The sequence below is a fragment of the Ctenopharyngodon idella genome, chromosome 13 (assembly GCF_019924925.1).
Source record: "Ctenopharyngodon idella isolate HZGC_01 chromosome 13, HZGC01, whole genome shotgun sequence".
NCBI classification, from domain to species: domain Eukaryota; kingdom Metazoa; phylum Chordata; class Actinopteri; order Cypriniformes; family Xenocyprididae; genus Ctenopharyngodon; species Ctenopharyngodon idella.
In genome coordinates this window covers 32,708,090-32,732,256 of record NC_067232.1, presented here as the reverse complement: position 1 = coordinate 32,732,256, position 24,167 = coordinate 32,708,090, and the positions used below count along the sequence as shown (strand labels likewise).

At 38.8% G+C, this 24,167-nt stretch overlaps 1 protein-coding gene across 1 annotated transcript in view; it reads right to left on the bottom strand.

Moving 5' to 3' along the window:
* The window catches only part of plpp4 (phospholipid phosphatase 4), a 131,323-nt gene extending 114,718 nt beyond the window's left edge, over positions 1-16,605 (bottom strand). Inside the window, exon 1 of the mRNA XM_051916212.1 lies at positions 16,164-16,605. Within this exon, the coding sequence (XP_051772172.1) occupies positions 16,164-16,252 (89 nt within the window). The 5' untranslated portion in view covers positions 16,253-16,605. The remainder of the gene's footprint in view (positions 1-16,163) is intronic.
* Between the last annotated feature and the right edge of the window lie 7,562 nt (positions 16,606-24,167).

The window sequence follows — 24,167 nt, the reverse complement described above, 5'->3', positions numbered from 1 at the left end:
AGCATAACATTTTGTTTTGAATATTTACATTTTTGGGCTTGTTGTTGACCGCTTATAAAGCGATCATGTTTATGCAAATCACTGATTCTTGAGATAAGGGACAAAACATGTCAGTTTTTATTATTTAATAATACATTATTTTTAAACTGATATATTTGTAGACAAAGGTCTCAGCTAATGAACCATGTAAGGGAACAGGTTTTTCTGAAAATGTTTTTTTTCTAAAAATGTACATTTATTCACTTCAGAACTTAATTTGTGTCAACTCCATCAGACGCATTAAAAAGCATGATATTTTAATTTGATCCATCCAACAACAGTGTAAAGTCTTTAATTATGCAATAATGGTGTTCAGTAAAGGAGCTAAGTGAAAAAAATTAATTCTCTATTTTTTTTCTTGGGTTAGGATTATTGTGAACAATCCAGTTCCTAAATTCCTTAATTCTCTACCCTCTAATATTAAACATATATAACCAAAGTTCTTAGGTAAATCAGACATGATATCATGTAGTTCAGTTGATGTTTTAATATTTTAACACAATGAATTGAAAAAAAGAATGAGACATTTCTTTCAAAATTAACAAAAACCTTCAGCTGACGTGTTAAATACTGATGGAGTTGACAAATACTGACAGTGTTAAATACTGATGGAGTTGACAAAAACTGACGGAGTTGACAAATACTGATGGAGTTGACAAATACTGACGGATTTGACATTGGAGTTGACAAATACTGATGGAGTTGACAAATACTGACGGAGCTGACAAAAACTGACGGAGTTGACAAATACTGACGGAGTTGACAAAAACTGACGGAGTTGACAAATACTGATGGCGTTGACAAATACTGACGGAGTTGACATTAGAGTTGACAAATACTGATGGAATTGACAAAATACTGACGGAGTTGACATTGGAGTTGACAAATACTGACGGAGTTGACAAATACGGATGGAGTCGACAAATACTGACAGTGTTAAATACTGATGGAGTTGACAAAAACTGACGGAGTTGACAAAAACTGACGGAGTTGACAAATACTGATGGAGTTGACAAATACTGACGGATTTGACATTGGAGTTGACAAATACTGATGGAGTTGACAAATACTGACGGAGCTGACAAAAACTGACGGAGTTGACAAATACTGACGGAGTTGACAAAAACTGATGGAGTTGACAAATACTGATGGAGTTGACAAATACTGACGGAGTTGACATTAGAGTTGACAAATACTGATGGAATTGACAAAATACTGACGGAGTTGACATTGGAGTTGACAAATACTGATGGAGTTGACAAATACTGACAGTGTTAAATGCTGATGGAATTGACAAATACTGACAGAGTTGACAAATACTGACAGTGTTAAATACTGACGGAGTTGACAAATACTGATGGAGTTTACAAAAACTGATGGAGATGACAAATACTGACGGAGCTGACATATACTGATGGAGTTGACAAATACTGACAGTGTTAAATACTGAGAGAGTTGACAAATACTGATGGAGTTTACAAAAACTGACGGAGTTGACAAAAACTGATGGATTTGACAAAAACTGACGGAGTTGACAAATACTGATGGCGTTGACAAATACTGACAGAGTTGACATTAGAGTTGACAAATACTGATGGAATTGACAAAATACTGACGGAGTTGACATTGGAGTTGACAAATACTGACGGAGTTGACAAATACGGATGGAGTCGACAAATACTGACAGTGTTAAATACTGATGGAGTTGACAAAAACTGACGGAGTTGACAAATACTGATGGAGTTGACAAATACTGACGGATTTGACATTGGAGTTGACAAATACTGATGGAGTTGACAAATACTGACGGAGCTGACAAAAACTGACGGAGTTGACAAATACTGATGGAGTTGACAAATACTGATGGAGTTGACAAATACTGACGGAGTTGACATTAGAGTTGACAAATACTGATGGAATTGACAAAATACTGACGGAGTTGACATTGGAGTTGACAAATACTGACGGAGTTGACAAATACTGATGGAGTTGACAAATACTGACAGTGTTAAATGCTGATGGAATTGACAAATACTGACAGAGTTGACAAATACTGACAGTGTTAAATACTGACGGAGTTGACAAATACTGATGGAGTTTACAAAAACTGATGGAGATGACAAATACTGACGGAGCTGACAAATACTGATGGAGTTGACAAATACTGACAGTGTTAAATACTGAGAGAGTTGACAAATACTGATGGAGTTTACAAAAACTGACAGAGTTGACAAATACTGATGGAGTTGACAAATACTGACGGAGGTGACAAATATTGATGGAGTTGACAAATACTGACAGTGTTAAATACTGACAGAGTTGACAAATACTGACGGAGCTGACAAATACTGATGGAGTTGACAAATATTGACAGTGTTAAATACTGACAGAGTTGACAAATACTGATGGAGTTTACAAAAACTGACGGAGTTGACATTGGAGTTGACAAATACTGATGGAGTTGACAAATACCGACAGAGTTGACAAAAACCAACGGAGTTGACAAACACTAATGGAGTTGACAAATACTGACGGAGTTGACAAAAACCGACGGAGTTGACAAAAACTGATGGATTTGACAAATACTGACGGAGTTGACAAATACTGATGGAGCTGACAAATACTGACAGAGTTGACAAAAACCGAGTTGATAGATACTTACACTGTTGACAAGGGTCCAGCTGTGGCCAAATATACAGTATATGAAAATAGAATCATGAAACAACATTAGAAGAATTCCCCATATGCAAAAAACATATTAAATCACATTATATAGACTTTTTGAGCGCACTTGTCAACCATTAGACATAAAACCTGACAGAGTTGACGTCTGACGGAGTTGACAAAATTAATTTTTTCCACCTTAACCACGTGTTGTACAGTGGAGCAATTTTGTTTTCTTTCTCAGTTGTAGCTGTCTTAATAAACATATAAAAAATGGCAAGATTTATTCCACAACTATTTACAGAAACTATTACACTGGGATGACGGAGTTGACATGATAAAACTGTGACCGCAGAGACTTCAACAATGTCTGCATAAAATATAAAAATATACAAAACTTCCAGGACTATGTGTCCTACTGTGAGATCCACAATGAGCAGGAAATAGGAAAGGGGTCCTTAGAGTTAAAGATGACCATGACTTTGCCTGATTTATTCAGAATTATAAAAAATCCTGACGGAGTTGACGCAAAGAATGCAGTGGTGTAAAGCACGCTGCTACTGGACTCTAGAGCACTGGAGACGTGTTCTCTGGAGTGACGAATCACGCTTCTCTGTCTGGCAATCCGATGGATGAGTCTGGGTTTGGCGGTTGCCAGAAGAAGGGTACTTGCCTGACTGCATTGTGCCAAGTGTAAAGTTTGGTGGAGGGGGATTATGGTGTGGGGTTGTTTTTCAGGGGTTGGGCTTGGCCCCTTAGTTCCAGTGAAAGGAACTCTTAATGCTTCAGCATACTAAGACATTTTGGACAATTTCATGCTCCCAACTTTGTGGGAACAGTTTGGGGATGGCCCCTTCCTGTTCCAACATGACTGCACACCAGTGCACAAAGCAAGGTCCCTAAAGACATTGATGAGCAAGTTTGGTGTGGAGGAACTTGACTGGCCACAGAGTCCTGACCTCAACCCGACAGAACACCTTTGGGATGAATTAGAGCGAAGACTGAGACCCAGGCCTTCTCGCCAACATCACTGCCTGACCTCACAAATGTACTTCTAGAAGAATGGTCAAAAATTCCCATAAACACACTCCTAAACCTTGTGAAAAGCCTTCCCAGAAGAGTTGAAGCTGTTATAGCTGCAAAGGGTGGGACAACTCCATATTAAACCCTACGGATTAAGAATGGGATGTCATTAAAGTTCATGTGCTCGTAAAGGTGGGCGGCCAAAAACTTTTGGCAATATAGTATATTACAGATCTCTGCCTTTCAATTTAAATGATGTTTTATTAACAAGATTCGGGAGGAGCAGGTTCAGATAATTAACCTGATTAGCTCAGGTGGAGAGCATTCAGTTAATCAACTCAACCAATAACAAGAGATATAAATACAGGAGACTTACCTCTGTTCTTCTGAGAGTTTATCAGCATCCCTCCTCCACCCCATCTCCTCACTTCTAGTTCTATCTATTTTTACCACACTGGGGGTAGTACTCTGGGTTCAGGCCAATATTCAGAACTCGAAGCCCTATCCCCGAACAGCACGCCAAATACACATAACTTTTATTCTTGAATTATATGTACATGTGAACTCCTGAAATGTATATTTTTGAATTTGTTGCATTTTTAAACCCTTTGTTTGGCAATTTTACATTGTGGCCTCATGCTGAGGACAGGTTAAATTACACATATTTTCCAAGTACAGAGCATGTATTTAAAATAATAACAAAATTATTTAAAAATAAATAAATGTCCTGAGTATCCAGATTTCCAGGTGTTACTTTTTAAGTATTTTTATTTTGATGAATTTATTTATTTTTAACATAAAGAGGGATTTTGTGTGTAGGACATGTTTTGTCCCTTATCTCAAAAATTGGATTTGATATATTTCAGATATATTTCATTTTTTTTATGTGCTTATTCTTGTTCGTTCTTTTTTTAGCCCTTTTCTTTCACCGCACATACAGAAGAGAGATATGTCCCTGATGTGCATTTAAATACGTCATTAACAAGTAGTTGTTGTATACACATTTTCCTGGAGTTGTAGAATGCCGTTTGTTTGTTCATTCGTTCACTCATTTACTGTTTGGTACAGCTCTGCTACCCAACGGGAGTTGGGTCTGAATGCATTATTGGGTCTGACATACAAATGAATGCATGCATGACAGTTCAGTCTTTTTCCATCATGTTTGGACTCTATGTGTTTAGAACATTGCTAAAGGTATTCTAGTGGTGGTTTGGGAAGTAAATAATGCAGTGAATCTTTAAAGACTCTGTTCTAGCTGTTTGCTTTAGATTATGCAAATGAGTTCTACAGGGGAAACTGTGTGTGCCGTGCCACCTATGATGCCAGCAGCCAATCACAGCACTGGAATGGAGCAGCAAATTGCAATATCCTACTCATTGGAAAGGGATAAATGTACTCTTTCAATAGACACTCCCCAGAGTCCTCTGAGACTCAGGTCTGTAAGGGGAGAGACGTTAACAGATACAACTAAGCTCCAAGCATTGAGTCTCTGGCCCAGAGAGGCAAACAACATACAACCAAGCTCTGGCAAGCAAACCTTCACTTCAAGGTACCTTTATCTGCATGTTCCAGATTGTTAAGGACCTTCTGCACTCACTTCAGAGCTCTTTTGGTGCTCTATGAGATCTGGAACATAAATATCACTTAACAAAACCTCTTTCCAGAGACCTTGGCCTTAGTATATTGTAATTATGTGATTTTCTAATTTGTATTAGATGTTGTATACACTATAAAATAATGTATTAAAGTTGATTTTTGCTTTTTTAAATAAAATGGTAACGCTTTACAATAAGATTTCATTTGTTAAGAGTTAACTCTTTAGTTAACATGAACTAAGAATGAACAATACTTCTATAGCATTTATTAATCTTAATGTTACTTTCAACATTTACTTTTACATTATTAAAATCAAAAGTTGTATTTCTTAACATTAATTAATGCACTTTGAACTAACGTGAACAAACAATGAACGACAGTATTTTTATTAACTAACATTAATAAATACTGTAACAGATGTGCTCCTCATTCATGTCAGTTAATACCTTAACTAATGTTAACAAATGAACCTTATTGTAAAGTGTTACAAATAAAAGTTTTGAACAATTTAGATGTTACCAGTTTTAGGTTATTTTTGGACATCTAGCTGATGTCAGTTAATAACACAACAATCTTTCATGTATTTGTTTGATGCATAATATGGTTCTTATTAGTTTCAGACAAACAACAGTTCATCTTTTTATAAGATAATTTATCTCTGCTACACCCAACTAAATCACTTATATTAATGAATTATTATTATTGACGTAAACAAGATTTCCAGCAAAAAATCTGGCATTGTTTAGTCTAAGAGTAAATCTCTGGAGTCATCAGTGCCAGGGAATGGGGATGTTGTTCGCATGTTATTGCAGGACCCTTGTCTAGTTGATGTATAGTGTTTATATGGTGGTAAAAGCCAAAAGTACCATCAATGTCATAAATCTTATTTAGGATAGACGCTTTCATAGCATCAAACTCTACTGATGAGATATTACACTGCAAAATTGCCACAATCTCAAGACTTAACCCTCAAAGAACCACTATAGTAAAATTGCAATACTTGTTTGAGGCAAATAAATAATTCATAAAGTTTTCACTGAATAAAACTCGTACCCTGAAATGTATCATAGCAACAAGACTGACAGGGAAATATTTACAATTTTCACCTGCCAGCATGCCTTAGTCATAGAGTACAACATGGCCTGCTGACACACAAATCTTTCCAAGTATTGGGGCAGTAGTGACCTAATGGTTATAGAGTTAGACTTGTAACCCCGGTTCGATTGTCAATACCGGCAGGAAATGACTGAGGTGCCCTTGAGCAAGGCACCGAACCCCCAATCGATCCCCAAGCGCTGCAGCAAGTGGCTGCCCACTGCTCTGAGTGTGTGTGTGTGTGTGTTTCTGTGTGTGTGTGTGTCTGTGTGTGTTCACTACTCACTGCTCCTAATGTACTGGATGGGTTAAATGCAGAGGACAAATTCTGAGTATGGGTTACCATACTTGGCCTTCACTTCACTTATTTGACTAGTAAATATAAACCATATACATATGCAGATGACCATTCCATATATTTACATATAGACTAGCCATCTAGCCATTTCCTTGCCTTCAATCTGAGATTTGCTAGGATATGCTCCAGTACTCCCCGTGACAGACACTATATTAGATAAACTGGTATCGAGTAAGTGGGATGGACAGATGGAAAAATTAATGTTTAAATATAAGACATTTTTTTTTAATGTTGGAGAAGTGCAACAGTGAGTCTTAGTGGTCAAGATTTTTGTTATTCACACAACAGAGCTTATACGGTAAATCATGTATAGACTACTCTAAATGATTTTTAACATAGTCAAATTGAAACTTTAAATAGTGTAAGAGGGGTGCTCTGTGAAAAACAAAGTGAAGTTTCAATCTTAGCTTATAATAATAATAATTATGATTTTTGGACAAACCGTTCAGAAGTTACAAGCAAAAATAGCCATTTTTCGTATCTCCGGACCAGTAGGTGGTGCTGGGCCGAAACGCAGCATGTGTCACGCTTGTGATGACATGGACCAGGTTTGGTCTGAATATGTTAAAGTGTTGCGGAGATACAGCCTTACATCTGTTTTCGCAAGTGTTTCATAAAATTTGTTTGCATTCAAAAATGCTTTGACGAATCGACTTGAATTCCACAAGTTTTTGTCAGCATGGTCTGAAGATGACCTGGTCCTCAATGTGAGCCCATACATGTGTGTGTCAAATTTGGTGAAAATATCTCATTTCGTTTTAGAGTTATAGCCATTTATATCTATGAAAACATAAAAAATGACCCATGGACCAATTTGTTTGCATTGTCATGCCACTTACTATCAAAATTTTGACATTTGGCCATCAGCGTATAGCCAACGACCTATGTTTCCGAATTTCCTACGGTGGTTTTGTCTCGATCGGACTAACGTTTCGAAGATACTGGCGAAAGTTGTTTTAATGCTAAAACATAACATTGCACAAATCATAAGGCAAAACCTAGCATGTTTGGTATCATTGGACTCGCAATAGAATATTTGATTTTACCACTAGGTGGCACTGGCTTGAAACTTCTCAGGCTCCTTCAGAGCATCGTGCCGATGACCCTTGCCGAGTTCCGTAACGATACGCTAATGCGATCATAAAATACAGCATTTTAGTACAAAATTCAAAACAGCCAACACCCAAAATGGCTGATATAGGAAAATTGTTATCATGACGCCCCAAATCTAACGAGACCACTTTTATGATTTTTGGACAAACCGTTCAGAAGTTATAAGCAAAAATATGCATTTTTCGTATATCTCCGGACCAGTAGTTGGCGCTGGGCTGAAACGCAGCATGTAACCTTAGGTCATGCTTGTGATGACATGTACCAAGTTTGGTCTGAATACGTTAAAACGTTGCGGAGATGCAGCCTTACATCTAAGTGTTTCATAAAATTCATTCACAAGTTATTCGAAAATGGTTTGACGAATCGACTTGAATTCCATAAGCTTTTGTCGGCATGGTCTGAAGATGAACTGGTTCAATTTTCTTAAAAAAATCGGAGCAATGGCCTAGGAGGAGTTTGAAAAGCTAGGTTTTTTGGAAAATTAAAAATGGCAGGGAAATTTTCATGACAGAATCGAATCGTCTTGAGCCAAGGCATCAGAGGAAAAAATAATTTTGTTTCTAGCCCTTTTATGGTTCAAAGGTTATTAACATAAATGTCAGTGAAACTTTGGACAGGTGATGGCGCTAGAGGGATTGAGTTAGATACTCCAAATTTGCTATGGTGACATTGCAGACTGTCCTCTATCACTGTGTCAAATTTCACAACTATTTTTGTGCATACGGTTCTATGGGCTGCCATAGACAGCCCATAAGAAGAAGAATTAAAAAAAGGAAGAAGAAAAAAAAGGAAGAAGAATAATAAGAACGCCAACGGATACAATAGGTGCCTACGCACCTTCGTTTATCCATTTCATTTATATAGCGCCTTTCAAGAACCCAAGGACGCTGTACATAATGCTGATAGATAACATGAATACAAATATACAATCAGTATGCAACACATGATCAAGCAAATTGAGCAGACAGAGATCATATAATATAGGCTACAAGATAAGTAACCAAAGCAAGCATGGAACTGAAAATTGAGGCAGACAATCAATTAACAAAACATATTTTAAGTTAGTGAGTTTTGAGGTCAGTTTTAAAGGTCTGGAGTGAAGAGACAGCACAGAGGTTCTGTGGCAGTACCACCCACACTAGATAGTCAGAACTTGGGTACTGCAAGCAAACTCTCAGAACTCGATCTCAGAGTACAGGCAGGGACATAGGGGTAATTAATTCAGAGAGGTAAGAAGGTACCGACCCATGGCGAGCCTTGAAAACTAGGACAAGTATCTTAAACGGAATACAATAAATAACAGGGAGCCAATGATTGCTGTAGGACAGGAGTGATGTGGGCTGATTTTTTAGTATATGTATGGGCACGAGCAGCTAAATTTTGAATTACTGTAGCTGCAAGCCATTAAGGGCTTTGTTGGATAAGCCATAAAACAAAGAGTTACAATAATCCAGACGTGATGTTATAAAAGCATGAACAACTGTTTCAGCATCTTTGAAATTAGTGAAGGTCGTAAAGTCAATATTGCGAAGATGGAAAAAACAAGACTTGACAAGCTGGTTGATATATGAATCTAGAATCAAATAGTACACCAAGATTGCGTATAGTGGGGGAGGGATGAACTATAACTCCGTCAAAGTCAAGTTTGGAGGAGAAAAAGGATTTAGGGCCTACAAACAGGATTTTTGTTTTTCCAGTATTCAATTTTAAGAAATTTGGAGCCATCTACTGTATACTTTACGATCATGTAAGATCATGTTAAGGAAGGGGGAGGAAAAACAGAATTGGGCTGTGCAGGAAAATAGATTCGTGTATCATCAGCGTAAATGTGGAAATTAAGACCATGGCACCGGATGATCTGACCCAGAGGAAGCATGTAATTAAAAACAGAAGTGGACCAAGAACAAAACCTTGAGGCACTCCACGAGAAAAAGTGACAGAGCGAGATTTGTGTTTATCAATGCTAACGAACTGTTGCCTGTCTGAGGGATACTGTATGAACATAGCCACTGAAGGACAGTTCCTGTAATGCCGACAGACAGACGAGATAGGAGTACAGGTGCGGCAAACAGTATCAAAAGATGCACTCAGGTCCAAGAGGACCAGAAGGCTGAAGGCACCAGAATCAGAAGCAAGGAGGAGGTCATTCACTACTCTTAGAAGAGCAGTCTCTGTACTGTGAAGAGGACGAAATCCAGACTGAAATAGTTCATGCAGATTATTTTTGTCCAAATGACTCTGTAGTTGTGTGGCGACCACCTTTTCTAGCACCTTAGACAAGAAGGGAAGGTTGGAGTTTGGTCTAAAGATACTCATGACTGTGTCGTCAAAGCCAGATTTTTTGAGTACCGGGATTGATCACAGCTATTTCAGTCCAGGCGGTATATAACCAGTCATACGAAATCTATTCATCATGTGAGTGATAGGTATAATGAGAGAAAAAAGGCAGAAAGGTTTTGAGCAGGTGTGTAGGTATTAGATCTAGCTGACAGGAAGAGGAGTTAGATGTGATAATCAGCTGTTCAACCACAGATGTTTTGAAGAGTGTAAAGTTAGAGAGGGGGTAAAATATTTGGGAAGTAGAAGGTTCTGGAGGAGCAAAGGAAAAGAAAGACTGACAGAAAGAATGTCAGAAAAACTGAAGAAGCATTAATGGAGGGAGATGATGGTTTGACAAGTTTGTTGATCTCAGAGAATATGGTCCTGCATCATCTTTGCTTAAGGAAGGATTTTATAGAGGTCAGTGAAACCACGCTGTATCCACCTTATTTTTCAGGTAAGAGCGGGCGCAGCCATCTGTAAATTTAGTGTGTCTGGCTTCCAGTGTCATTCGCTTCCAGTTATTTTTAGCTATACAAAACAGCTCGTTATGCTGCTTGATATTACAACCTGGTATTTCTTACCATATTATTTTAATGCATTGTCTTCATTATAAACACACTGGTTTGTAGCGCAAACAGTTTTACAGTTTACTGCACTTTAATATTCTTCTCGTTATTTCCCTATAGCGGCTAATAAATCGGAAGTCTCACACATTCACACCTTAAAACACCCTATTTCTGTGTTGAAATATAAGGTGGATAAGCCTCTAAATATGCAATATTTGGTGCATTACAGCAGAGTCAACAAGAATACTCCAGGATCATGAAATGAGCTGCAATCTATTCAAATGATCAAAGTCAAAGTATGTACATAATTATAACAGTATACCGAAAAAATGGTACCCTAAAAATGGTAGCATCCTAATTACCTGGTATTCTACAAATCAGAAAACATTATTTAACCTCACAGAATCAACCTAAATAATATTCATTTATGTCAACAATTTTTATGGATTAAATCAGGTAAAAATGGCTCTTTAGGGTAACAATCGCAAGTTACCACTTTTTACAGTGTAGTGAAATTTTGCAAACTTCAACAGACAGTTCACACAAAAATGTTATGTCCATTATGTCCAAAGTTGTCCAAAAGAAGATTGGATCCCAATGACTTCATTGTGTGGAAAAACAGAAAAGAAATCATCATCATCTTATATCATCTTCATGTGTTCCATAGAAGGAAAACGTCATACACGTTTGAAATGAGGATGTGTAAATGAAGACAAAATTTTCCATTTTTGTTGAACTATCCCTTTAAATATATACTTTAATATGTATGCTTGCTTTGTCTTTTTTACAAAAAAAAAATAAAAAAATTGTTTCATGCAACTGGGCTTCACTATGAACATGATATTTTGTGATCAGCATTCAGAAGGCACGTTTTCTCCTGATGGCTGATATCTCAGGGCACATCAAATCTGGGCCAGTCATGGAATTGCTGACAGGCAGCAGATGTTGTGCTCTGAGGCTAGCTTCACTAGTAATAGACTCATATTGTGAAGACAATGAGAGGTTTCACTGGATTCTTGTTGCAGCAGACAACACCTGGCAAATAATCAAGTGCCAGGAAAGAGAACAGGTATTATACAAACAGGCTAATTCGGTTTACTATATTGGATCGCATATGAAGAATGCCAGTGTCAAAACTGAATGTCAGTTCACCTCAGTGAAAACTTGAAGTGAAGAAAATGCGAGTGGCACTTGTCACAAACTAGAGTGTTTCTAGAGATGGCTTGTGTTTCTCCTTTAATGTAAGTCTTTGAGGTTTTTTTTTTTTTTTTATCATGCCCATAGCACAACTGTTGCAGGATGAGTCATGCGTAGTAATAGTGAAGCTTGCTTTAGCAAACACTACTGGCAATCATCATCAACATCAGCCAGCCAGGCAGCTCTTTACTCAACCCTGAAACGCTTGCCTTTTTTCTGTTGTCATTCTATGATATATGTGATATGTGATATATATGCGAGTTCCCAGTCCTAACTGTATAAGTAAGGCCAGCTTTCCTCAGGTCTAAGACATCACATTTATTCCCCTGTGCTGACTACAGACATAAGCACACACTTCCAAATGTTCCACTTCAAAGTGCAACATCACAATAAATTCCAGGAGACATGCACACATTGATTAAGATTACGGACATTTGAACATCTGCAGCTATTTCAATCAAACCATACAACCCGAATTCCGGAAATGTTGGGACGTTTTTTACATTTGAATAAAATGGAAACTAAAAGACTTTCAAATCACATGAGCCAATATTTTATTCACAATAGAACATACAGTTGCAAGAAAAAGTATGTGAACCACTTGCAGAATCTGTGAAAATGTGCAAAATTTTAACAAAATAAGAGAGATCATATAAAATGCATGTTATTTTTTATTTAGTACTGTCCTGAGTAAGATATTTTACATAAAAGATGTTTACATATAATCCATGACAAAAAAAAATAGCTGAATTTATTAAAATGACCCAGTTCAAAAGTTTGTGAACCATTGATTCTTAATACTGTGTGTGGATACCTTGGATGATCTACGACTGTTTTTTTTTTTTGTTTTGTGATGGTTGATTGAGTCCCTTGTTTGTCCTGAGCAGTTAAACTGAGCTCTGTTCTTCAGAAAAAATCTCCAGGTCCCAAAAATTCTTCAGATTTCCACGATCTTTTGCATATTTGAACCCTTTCCAGCAGTGACTGAATGATTTTGAGATTCATCTTTTCACATGGAGGACAACTGAGGGACTCAAACACAACTGTTAAAAAAGGTTCAAACATTCACTGATGCTCAGAAGGAAACACGATGCATTAAGAGTCAGGGGGTGAAAACTTTTGAACAGGATGAAGAGGGCCAAATTTTTCTTATTTCGCTTGAATATCTTTTTTTTTTCATCACAAAACAAAAAAACAGTTGTAGATCATCCTGGTAACCACACACAGTATTAAGAATCAATGGTTCACATACTTATGAATGGGGTTATTTTAATAAATTCAGCTATTTTTTTTTTTTTTTTTTGTCTTGCGGATTATATGTAAACATCTTTTATGTAAAATATCTTACTCAGGACAGTACTAAATAAAAAATAACATGCATTTTGTATGATCTTCCTTATTTTGTTAAAATTATTAACATTTTCACAGATTCTGCAAGTGGTTCACATACTTTTTCTTGCAACTGTAGATAACATAACAAATGTTTAAACTGAGAAATGTTTCAATTTTATGCACAAAATGAGCTCATTTCAAATTTGATGCCTGCTACAGGTCTCAAAATAGTTGAGACGGGGGCATGTTTACCATGGTGTAGGCATCTCCTCTTCTTTTCAGAACAGTTTGAAGATGTCTGGGCATCGAGGTTTTGAGTTTCTGGAGTTTTGGTGTTGGAATTTGGTCACATTCTTGCCTGATATAGGTTTCCAGCTGCTGAAGAGTTTGTGGTCATCTTTCATTTAATGATGCGCCAAATGTTCTTTATAGGTGAAAGATCTGGACTGCAGGTAGGACAATTCAGCACACAAACTCTTCTACGATGAAGCCATGCTGTTAAAATTGCTGCAGTATGTGGATTTGCTTTGTCCTGCTGAAATACTCAAGGCCTTTCCTGAAATAGACGTTGTCTGGAGGGGAGCATATGTTGCTCTAAAACCTGTATATACCTTTCAGCATTTATATTGTCTTCCAAAACATGCAAGCTGCCCATACCGTCTGCACTTATGCACCCCCATACCATCAGAGATGCTGGCTTTTGAACTGAACGCTGATAACACGCTGGAAGGTCTCCCTCCTCTTTAGCCCGGAGGACACAGCGTCCGTGATTTCCAACAAGAATGTCAAATTTGGACTCGTCTGACCATAGAACACTTTTCCACTTTGAAGCAGTCCATTTTAAATGAGCCTTGGCCCACAGGACACGACGGCGCTTCTGGACCATGTTCACATATGGCTTCCTTTTTGCATGATAGAGCTTTAGTTGGCATCTGCAGATGGCACGGCGGATTGTATTTACCGACAGTGGTTTCTGGAAGTATTCCTGGGCCCATTTAGTATTGTCATTGACACAATCATGCCGATGAGTGATGCAGTGTCGTCTAAGGGGCCCGAAGACCACGGGCATCAATAAAGGTCTTCAGCCTTGTCCCTTACTCACAGAGATTTCTCCAGTTTCTCTGAATCTTTTGATGATGTTATGCACTGTAGATGATGAGATTTGCAAAGCCTTTGCAATTTGACATTGAGGAACATTGTTTTTAAACTATTCCACAATCTTTTCACGCACTCTTTCACAGATTGGAGAGCCTCTGCCCATCTTTACTTCTGAGAGACTCTGCCTCTCTAAGACATCCCTTTTATAGCTAATCATGTTACAGGCCTGATATCAATTAGTGAAGTTCCTAAACGTAATTTAGGGAGGAGAGAGCCCATCTAATCTTCCAATCAACAGCCAGAGTATATAAGCAGCAGCTTACCTCTCTTCAGTCTCAGCTGTTCCAGCATCCCTCCACCTCCCCAAACTCCACCTTCATCTCAGGTACCTTGCCCTATGTAATCATATCCTATATTTATTCACTGTGGGGAGTATATCAGAGCTGCTTCATCAAGCCCCTCATCAGTGGACAGCAAGCCAAATTAGCTAATCTAATACCCTAAAGAGTACATAGGCAAACAAACTTGTTCAACTTAATTAGTTGCTAGATGTTCTCCCAGCTAAATCGTTTCAAAATTTCTAGCTTTTTCAGCCATTTGCTGCCTCTGTGCCAACTTTTTTGAGACCTGTAGCAGGCATCAAATTTGAAATGAACTCATTTTGTGGATAAAAGTGTAAAATTTCTCAGTTTAAACATTTGTTATGTTTAAATATCTATGTTCTATTGTGAATAAAATATTGGCTCATGAGATCTGAAAGTCATTTAGTTTTCAGTGTATTCAAATTTAAAAAATGTCCCAACATTTCCAGAATTTGGGTTGTAGAATAAACTGAGAAGCAAGGCTGATTATATTTCCGTGAGCCGGCAGTACAGTTTTCAAGAAACTGAAAATGACTGAGCATGGCAGGAGACTAGACATCTAACCAAAAGATTAATGAAACTACAGAGAGTCTTTGTTAACAAACCCCTCTGAGCATCTCATTCCATTATTTTCATATTATTATCATTCCATTATTCCATATTATCACAGTAATTCATCTCATTATGACATAAGCTCAATTGCTTTAATAACACAGGATTATAAAATCATTAAAAAAATGTGTTGCTTGTACATTTCCTATCTGAATGAACTTGAAGAACTCCAACAACCTGTTTGCACAGTGAGCGCAAGATCGTCTCTTGCTATAGACACAATTTCTCATCTTTTTCTTTCACAGGTTGTGACGGAGCTTGCCTTTGCACCATGCATTTCAAGAAACCTCAATCTCCTTGGTAACACTTACTTGAAGCCTGTATGTAATGCATTCAATATCTAAATTGTAATCCCTTAAATGTTTTTTTTTTTATAAATAATTGTAATCTCACTTAACCCACACCTTTAAAGAGCATTATAACACTTTAAAAAATACAGTATGAATAAGTATTGAGTGTGTGAGTGTAATTATTTAGAACAGCATTATAATGCATTATCAATGCATTAAGAATGCTTAACAAAAAAAAACATGCATTATAGTATCCTATTGGTTTATTCAAGATACATGTGATAACCTATCAAAACTAAATCTGGGAAAGGATGATGAAACACCCCTATAAATCGGATATAGGCTATTTAGCTATTTCTAATTATACCAGTTTAATTGGAAGGGTGTCTTGTTTAGTTATGTCACGTTTACACTAACGCGTCATATTTTTCACTATCTTGCATATAGCTACAGTAACATTGCATTATATTGTGCCAAATGCAGGTAGCCTACTTACACAAAAACTCCAAAGAGCAGCACTCTCACGGCGATCTCCAGCGCCAAATCACGCACGTATTTCCTTCGGTCCGGGGGAGACATCTTCATGTTGTTCACACAATCGAATTCTGACTGAAAGAAACCAAGAGCACAAACCAGAGAAGTCGGTGGTAGTCCACAATTGTCCTAAACACGCGACACACTTTGGCGTCCGGCACCTGCAGCTGTCTGCCGTTTTGTGTTCATTTGGAAAAGACCCGGTACTGCTGAAATGCCCCTTGTTGCGCTACAGTTGCAGTATGTAGTACAGTACGCGAGTTCTGTTTGTTCTGAAGGTGCCGAGGAGTCCTGGAGTGCGCTGAGTGAAGACGGACGCGACTGTGAGCTGGACCGAACCAGACAACAGGCAACAGCATCCGAGCCAGGTGATGCTCTCTGATCAAAGTGTCTGAGATGAAGCTCGTAACCCCCCCTCCTCCTCCCTCTCTCTCTCTCTCTCTCTCTCTCTCTCTCGTCTTAAAATTTACATTACCTTGGCAGTACGGCCAGGTAGTGAGTTTTTGGTATGCTGATCATAAAATTCGTCATTTCACTCCTTTATTTCTTTAAATATTTTGTGTTTTAGTCTCCAGGCTGTTGGTGCATCATAGTATTGACGGTTTCAGGTGGTAATATAGCTTGCTAGTATTACCATATTCATGATCAGACATGTTCTGAAATTAATTTCAATGCTCCATATTTTTACTTTCATACTAATGCATAATATTGCTCAATATATAAGGCTAATGTATATATTGCATCTAATTATGCATTGAAATTTGCTTCCTTACTCACCAAAAAACAAACAAAAAAACAAAAAACAGAACTCTTACTGTTAATCAGAAAAATATCCTGGTTAGACTATACATATATAATATATATTGTTCACTAGGCTATAATGCACATATTTTAAATATACACAATATATTTCACAAGTATAGGTATAACCATATTTACCATATTATAATATCATTTAAGTTACCAGACTTGAAGTAACACTTTTTTGTTTTGTTTTGTTATAGCTGTTATATATACTTAAGTAATAACAATAAATTATAGGCAATTACAATAAACTAAACATTAAAGCAAACCCTACCATTATAGTAAGTGCATGTTGGTAACTAATATTACTCAGTATTTAAAGGATTAGTTCACTTCAGAATTAAAATTTCCTGATAATTTACTCACCCCCATGTCCTCCAAGATGTTTATGTCTTTCCTTCTTCAGTTGAAAAGAAATTAAGGTTTTTGAGGAAAACATTCCAGGATTTTTCTCCATATAGTGGACTTCACTGGGGTTCAACAGGTTGAAGGTCTAAATTGCAGTTTCATTGCAGCTTTAAAGGGCTCTACACGATCCCAGACGAGGAATAAGAGTCTTATCTTGTGAAACAATCGGTCATTTAAAAAAAAAAAAAAACATTTATATACAGTATCTCACAGAAGTGAGTACACCCCTCACATTTTTGTAAATATTTTATTATATCTTTTCACGTGACAACACTGAAGAAATGACACTTTGCTACAATGTAAAGTAGTGAGTGTACAGCTTGTATAACAGTGTACATTTGCAGTCCCCTCAAAATAACTCAACACACAGCCATTAATGTCTAAACCGCTGGCCACAAAAGTGAGTACACCCCTAAGTGAAAATGTCCAAATTGGGCCCAATTAGCCATTTTCTCTCCCCGGTGTCATGTGACTCGTTAGTGTTACAAGGTCTCAGGTGTGAATGGGGAGCAGGTGTGTTAAATTTGGTGTTATCGCTCTCACTCTCTCATACTGGTCACTAGAAGTTCAACATGGCACCTCATGGCAAAGAACTTTCTGAGGATCTGAAAAAAAGAATTGTTGCTCTACATAAAGATGGCGTAGGCTATAAGAAGATTGCCAAGACCCTGAAACTGAGCTGCAGCACGGTGGCCAAGACCATACAGCGGTTTAACAGGACAGGTTCCACTCAGAACAGGCCGATCAAAAGACCAAAAGAAGTTGAGTGCACATGCTCAGCGTCATATCCAGAGGTTGTGTTTGGGAAATAGACATATGAGTGCTGACAGCATTGCTGCAGAGGTTGAAGGGGTGGGGGGTCAGCCTGTCAGTGCTCAGACCATACGCTGCACACTGCATCAAATTGGTCTGCATGGCTGTCGTCCCAGAAGGAAGCCTCTTCTAAAGATGATGCACAAGAAAGCCTGCAAACAGTTTGCTGAAGACAAGCAGACTAAGGACATGGATTACTGGAACCATGTCCTGTGGTCTGATGAGACCAAGATAAACTTATTTAGTTCAGATGGTGTCAAGCGTGTGTGGCGGCAACCAGGTGAGGAGTACAAAGACAAGTGTGTCTTGCCTACAGTCAAGCATGGTGGTGGGAGTGTCATGGTCTGGGGCTGCATGAGTGCTGCCGGCACTGGGGAGCTACAGTTCATTGAGGGAACCATGAATGCCAACAGAGCATGATCCCCTCCCTTCAGAGACTGGGCTGCAGGGCAGTATTCCAACATGACCCCAAACACACCTCCAAGATGACCACTGCCTTGCTAAAGAAGCTGAGGGTAAAGGTGATGGACTGGCCAAGCATGTCTCCAGACCTAAACCCTATTGAGTATCTGTGGGGCATCCTCAAACGGAAGGTGGAGGAGCGCAAGGTCTCTAACATCCACCAGCTCCGTGATGTCGTCATGGAGGAGTGGAAGAGGACTCCAGTGGCAACCTGTGAAGCTCTGGTGAACTCCATGCCCAAGAGGGTTAAGGCAGTGCTGGAAAATAATGGTGGCCACACAAAATATTGACACTTTGGGCCCAATTTGGACATTTTCACTTAGGGGTGTAGTCACTTTTGTGGCCAGCGGTTTAGACATTAATGGCTGTGTGTTGAGTTATTTTGAGGGGACAGCAAATTTACACTGATATACAAGCTGTACACTCACTACTTTACATTGTAGCAAAGTGTCTTTTCTTCAGTGTTGTCACATGAAAAGATATAATAAAATATTTACAAAAATGTGAGGGGTGTACTCACTTCTGTGAGATACTGTACTTTTTAACCACAAATGCTCATCATGCACTGCTCTGCACCAAGCATTACGTAATCACGAAAGGTCACGTGTGACGTAGGTGGAAGTACCGATCCAATGTTTATAAAGTGAACGTGCAAACGGCCTTTTATGGTTAAAAAGTATATATTTTTTTTTTTTTTTTTTAGAAAATGGCTGATCGTTTCTCTAGATAAGACCCTTATTCCTCGTCTGGGATCATGTAGAGCTCTTTGAAGCTGCACTGAAACTGACATTTGGACCTTCAACCCGTTGAACCCCAGTGAAGTCCACTATATAGAGAAAAATCCTGGAATGTTTTCCTCAAAAACCTTAATTTCTTTTCAACTGAAGAAAGAAAGACATAAACATATTAGATGACATGGGGGTGAGTAAATTATCAGGAAATTTTAATTCTGAAGTGAACTAATCCTTTAATTGTATAATTAAGTGTAACCAAATATGATACAGTAGATTCGAGTATTTTTTCTTTAGTGAAAATAATGCTAATATTCATGCCATCTTTAAACTATTCATCCAAATATGTCAATGTGGTAGTACTATGGTACAGTGGTGTAACAGATAGGAATCAAATAGAAAGGATTTCCATGGCATGCATTATTTACTGGGTTCTGCAAGATATGCTTTGTGATTACTACCATGTTAGTGCAATGCAGTGAAAAATAAATACTGCAAAAATTCAGTTAGTCTTACTTTTCTATATAGAATTCATGTTTTTTTAGTGTTTCATTTACATAACTACTGTGTAATAGCAACGTGTACTGTATTAATAGGAAATATTTTGTAAAGCACTTATAATTGCACTGTGACGGCTGGCAGGTGTAGAGGGGAAAGTTGAGGTGTGGATCTATTTTATGACTTAATTTAATGTAACCAAAAACTCTGGAGTAATTAGAGATGAAATCCAGACACATTGAAATGCAACACGTGACAGTAACATCAAGACAAGAACCAACAATTAAAGACTTGAAACAAATGGCTGTACAGCAAGGGATAACAAAGACCTCAACAACAAGGGAAACAGGAAATAAACACAGGAAATGAAATAATATATATACAGTTTTGAGTCAATCTTGCTAATGGCCACTGTAACAGATGCAGGTGGAGGGAGGCCGCGCATCCCTGTGCATTTCTTCATGTTGCCCATTAGTGAGAGAAGAAAGTGCAGGAACTACAGCATGGAGACAATGATCTAGAAGCCCAGCAGATCTGAGAACTAAACCTGCAGGCAACAGCACAGCTTTGTTCCCACTTCATACAACCTCATGAATATTTTACGCAATGTTAAAACAGACTGCCTGTCTCCTTCCTGCTTCACCACAGAAGACAAAGAACTTCTCAGGGACATTTTATTGCAAAGATTCCATCAAACCATTTTCAGAGGTGGCAAAATGCATGTTAAAATGTGATCATTTACCAGGTTCATGCATAATTTTATGTCCTCATGTTTAATTGGTGAAGGTTAATGTCAGTTCCGCTGCGTTTTACTTCCCCAGATTCTCAAATCTCACTCTCCTGGAACCATTTTCTGTCACCTTTAAAATTTAATGTGCAATCTCTCATTATCTGCCTGATTTTAAGAGCCTCGCTAATAAGGAATGGGTCAACACTTGGTAACCAAAGTACAAGAAATAAACAAACCGATAACAATCCAAAGCAAGAAATAAAAATACCTCAAAGAATGGCTACAATTTAGGTAGTGATACTTGTATGGTACAAAGATGAAACAGACATACTAAAACAATAATTTTATTAATACTTCCAAGATGGGTTTAATTTCTTGTTGCCATTTAGGAAACACTTCTATTCGCAATGCTGATAGGTTTTTGTGATAGGTTTGTTTCTTAAAGAAAGCACATTTAGAATTGCAACAAGAGGCGCTAAAGCAGACATTCACTTCAAATTACTTTTATTCATAGTTTTCAGTCACATGACTCACAAAGAGAAGTAGAACTGCATTACAGGCCTGTCAACTTTCCATCTCAAAAGAAGAAAAAAAAAATGTGAATAAAATGCAAGTTTTGGGCACCCGTGATCCATATCCACCTGCGACGCTCAAAGTTCAATGCAAAGGGAGATATTTTCTTTTACAGCAATCGCTTTTTAAGGACTACAACAAACGGCTGGTAGGGACTACAACGAGCTTCTTCCTGGGTTAGTGACATCACAAACCCCAAAATTTACATAAACCCCGCCCCCGAGAACACACAACAAAGGGGGTGAGGCCATGTTGGGCTGCTTTAGAGAAGAGGAAGAGTTGTTGTAGTAGAGTGGTGTTGCCATAAATTTATCCACTAACCATTCAGAAACGTCCAGTTTCATTCTAAAAGTTGTAACTTCTTCCTGAGTCTCTCCATCAGTGTCGACTCCGGTTTGAACAATGTAAGGCTGAACACTGTTACTGACAATCCTCATTTTGGCTGCGTGAGATTCTCCAGCTTTGTTGTTGTTGAGCAACCGAAGCACGAGCTGTTAAAGCTCCGCCCTCTTCTGGAAAGGGGGCCAGGAGAAGCAGCTCATTTGCATTTAAAGGGACACACACAAAAACTGCGTGTTTTTTCTCACACCCAAATAGGGACAAATTTGACAAGCTATAATAAATGATCTGTGGGGTATTTTGAGATTATATTATATATATATATATATATATATATATTAAATAGACTATATTACATCTTGTGAAAAGGGGCATTATAGGTCCATGAAGCACAATCAGTACATTCAACCACAATTACGATGTGTTGGCCAAGTTTGTGTACTTGTATAGTGTACATGTAATATACATGTTTTATTTTATTTGCTTTCATCAACATCCAAATGAATCCTTTTTTTTAGATGCATATGACCAACAAAGTATATCGACCACTTTTATGACCCGTAATGAATGGATGTGCCTTTGGTTTGGAAAGGCTAAACTTTGTTTACACTTCTAACAGATTGTTGATTGTAGCAGCCATAAAATCAGTTATACCATTCATGAATATTATATATAGACCATGCACTTATGTGCTTTCTGATGGCACATTCTGCTGCCTAGATATTCCCATCTGAAAAGCTATGAATGTGAAATGTGAAATATTCACACAAGCTTGAAGCGTTAGTTCCTGAACATCCCTCTTCCAACTCAGACACCTACTCACCTCAGATTAGCTCGCTTTCACCCACACTGTATCCGCAGATGGATTCATTCACTGTTTTTAGAGTGCTGGAAATAGCCTCCGATTTGAAGCCATCCACAAAGGGTGTCCCGTGTACTGCGGGACTTAAAACAGGCACTCTCCCTTTAGTGAGTATTAAAGAATTGCAAGCAACTGTATAAGTGAAGTTATTAAACATAATTCCGGGAGGAGTACGCCTGTCTAATCTTCTAATTAATACCAAGGTATAAAACCAGCATCTTACCTCTTCCTGTTGTTAGTTCTTTCGGCATTTGGCCCGCCCAAACCCGCATCATGACTGACTTCCAGAAAATTGAACTGTTTCCCTCCGACGACGAACTTTCTAATGTGCCAGAAACACCTGCACGTTTTTCCCCGAACAGGTTGGATCCTCCTTCACTTCACATTTCACCTGTTGATCGCCCAGGTCGCCGGTCTCACTGCTCCACAAGCCAGCTCAACACATCTCGCTCAAGAAGACCTCTTTGTCCTAGATCATCTCGGGGCTCGGCCGATCCTCGCCGTAATGCATCTCGTCCTTCATCATCATCATCCTCTTCAGCAGCAAGCCCTTCCATCCCTCCTCTTGAGAAATGGTCCGTCAACGCACTCAGACAAGCGCTATCCAACGTGGGTATCCATTTCTCCTGGAGGAATTCAAAAGCACAACTTCATGATCTGCTCGTGCGCTCTCACCGAAATTCTCTGCGTCCTCCCAGCACCACGGGAGTTTCAAAACAAACAGCGGCATGATCCATACGGTTCGCCTCCAAACCGCCTCAGTTTCAGCCCGCAGCAGCAGCAGCCATGGTCGCCACTTCCTCGTCCGCCGCACATTCCAGCCGGCAGTCTATCGCGGCCGCACACAATAGTTTCGCGGCCCTCTCCGACCGTGACTGTTACCTTTCTTCCTCCCACAGGTGAGTCTCTCACAGCTTCCTCTGTCCACGCTTCCGATATTTCTCTTCCTCCTGTCTTTCAGTCTCAGTTGAATCCATCTAGCCATGCTACCTTTGCAAATGGCACCCCTTCCCCCCTACCCCCTCTCTTCCATTCCTTTCTCCTCCACTATCAGAGCAGACCCAAGCGTGAGGCTGCCTCCGCAAACGGTCCTGCCCCCCCTGCCATTCCTTTCTCCTCCATTGTCGGAGCCGATCCAAGCGTGAGGTTACCTCCCCAAGCAATCTATTCTCCGGCCTTATTCCATCCAGCTACTGCTTCCTCAATAGTTCCTCGCCTCCCAACATATACACTCTCAACTGCATCTGCTCTTCCAGTTCCTTCCAACGCCGTTGCTATGGATCCACCACCCGTCTCCACCCATCTACGCTCCCAGATTTTAGCAGGTGCGGACATTGATCTCTCTTCTCTCCTCCCCTATGTGTCAATAAGTGAACCCTATCGCACCCTGGACTGTGGTCCTATAACGTTCAATCTGAGAAAACCAAATTCCAAATCGAATCGTATACTTACCATGGCTGAATTCTGCATCGCTTCTGGAAGATATACAGAAATTATTTGTTCTGTCTTCCCCTCAAGGCGCAAAGAGCTGAATGATTTTTTAACCATCATAGCTGAACTGTCTCACTCCTTCGGCGGTACTTATTTCTTCACTTATTACAGGCTTTTTTCAGCCAAATGCGCAGCTCGAGTCACCCAGTGGAATCAATGTCCTTATTGGGGAGCTCTTGACCTGGAGCTGTACAGTAAGGTTTTTCTGGGCTGCCGTAGTGTCTCTTGCGTTTTGTGTAATTCCGCCACGCATGA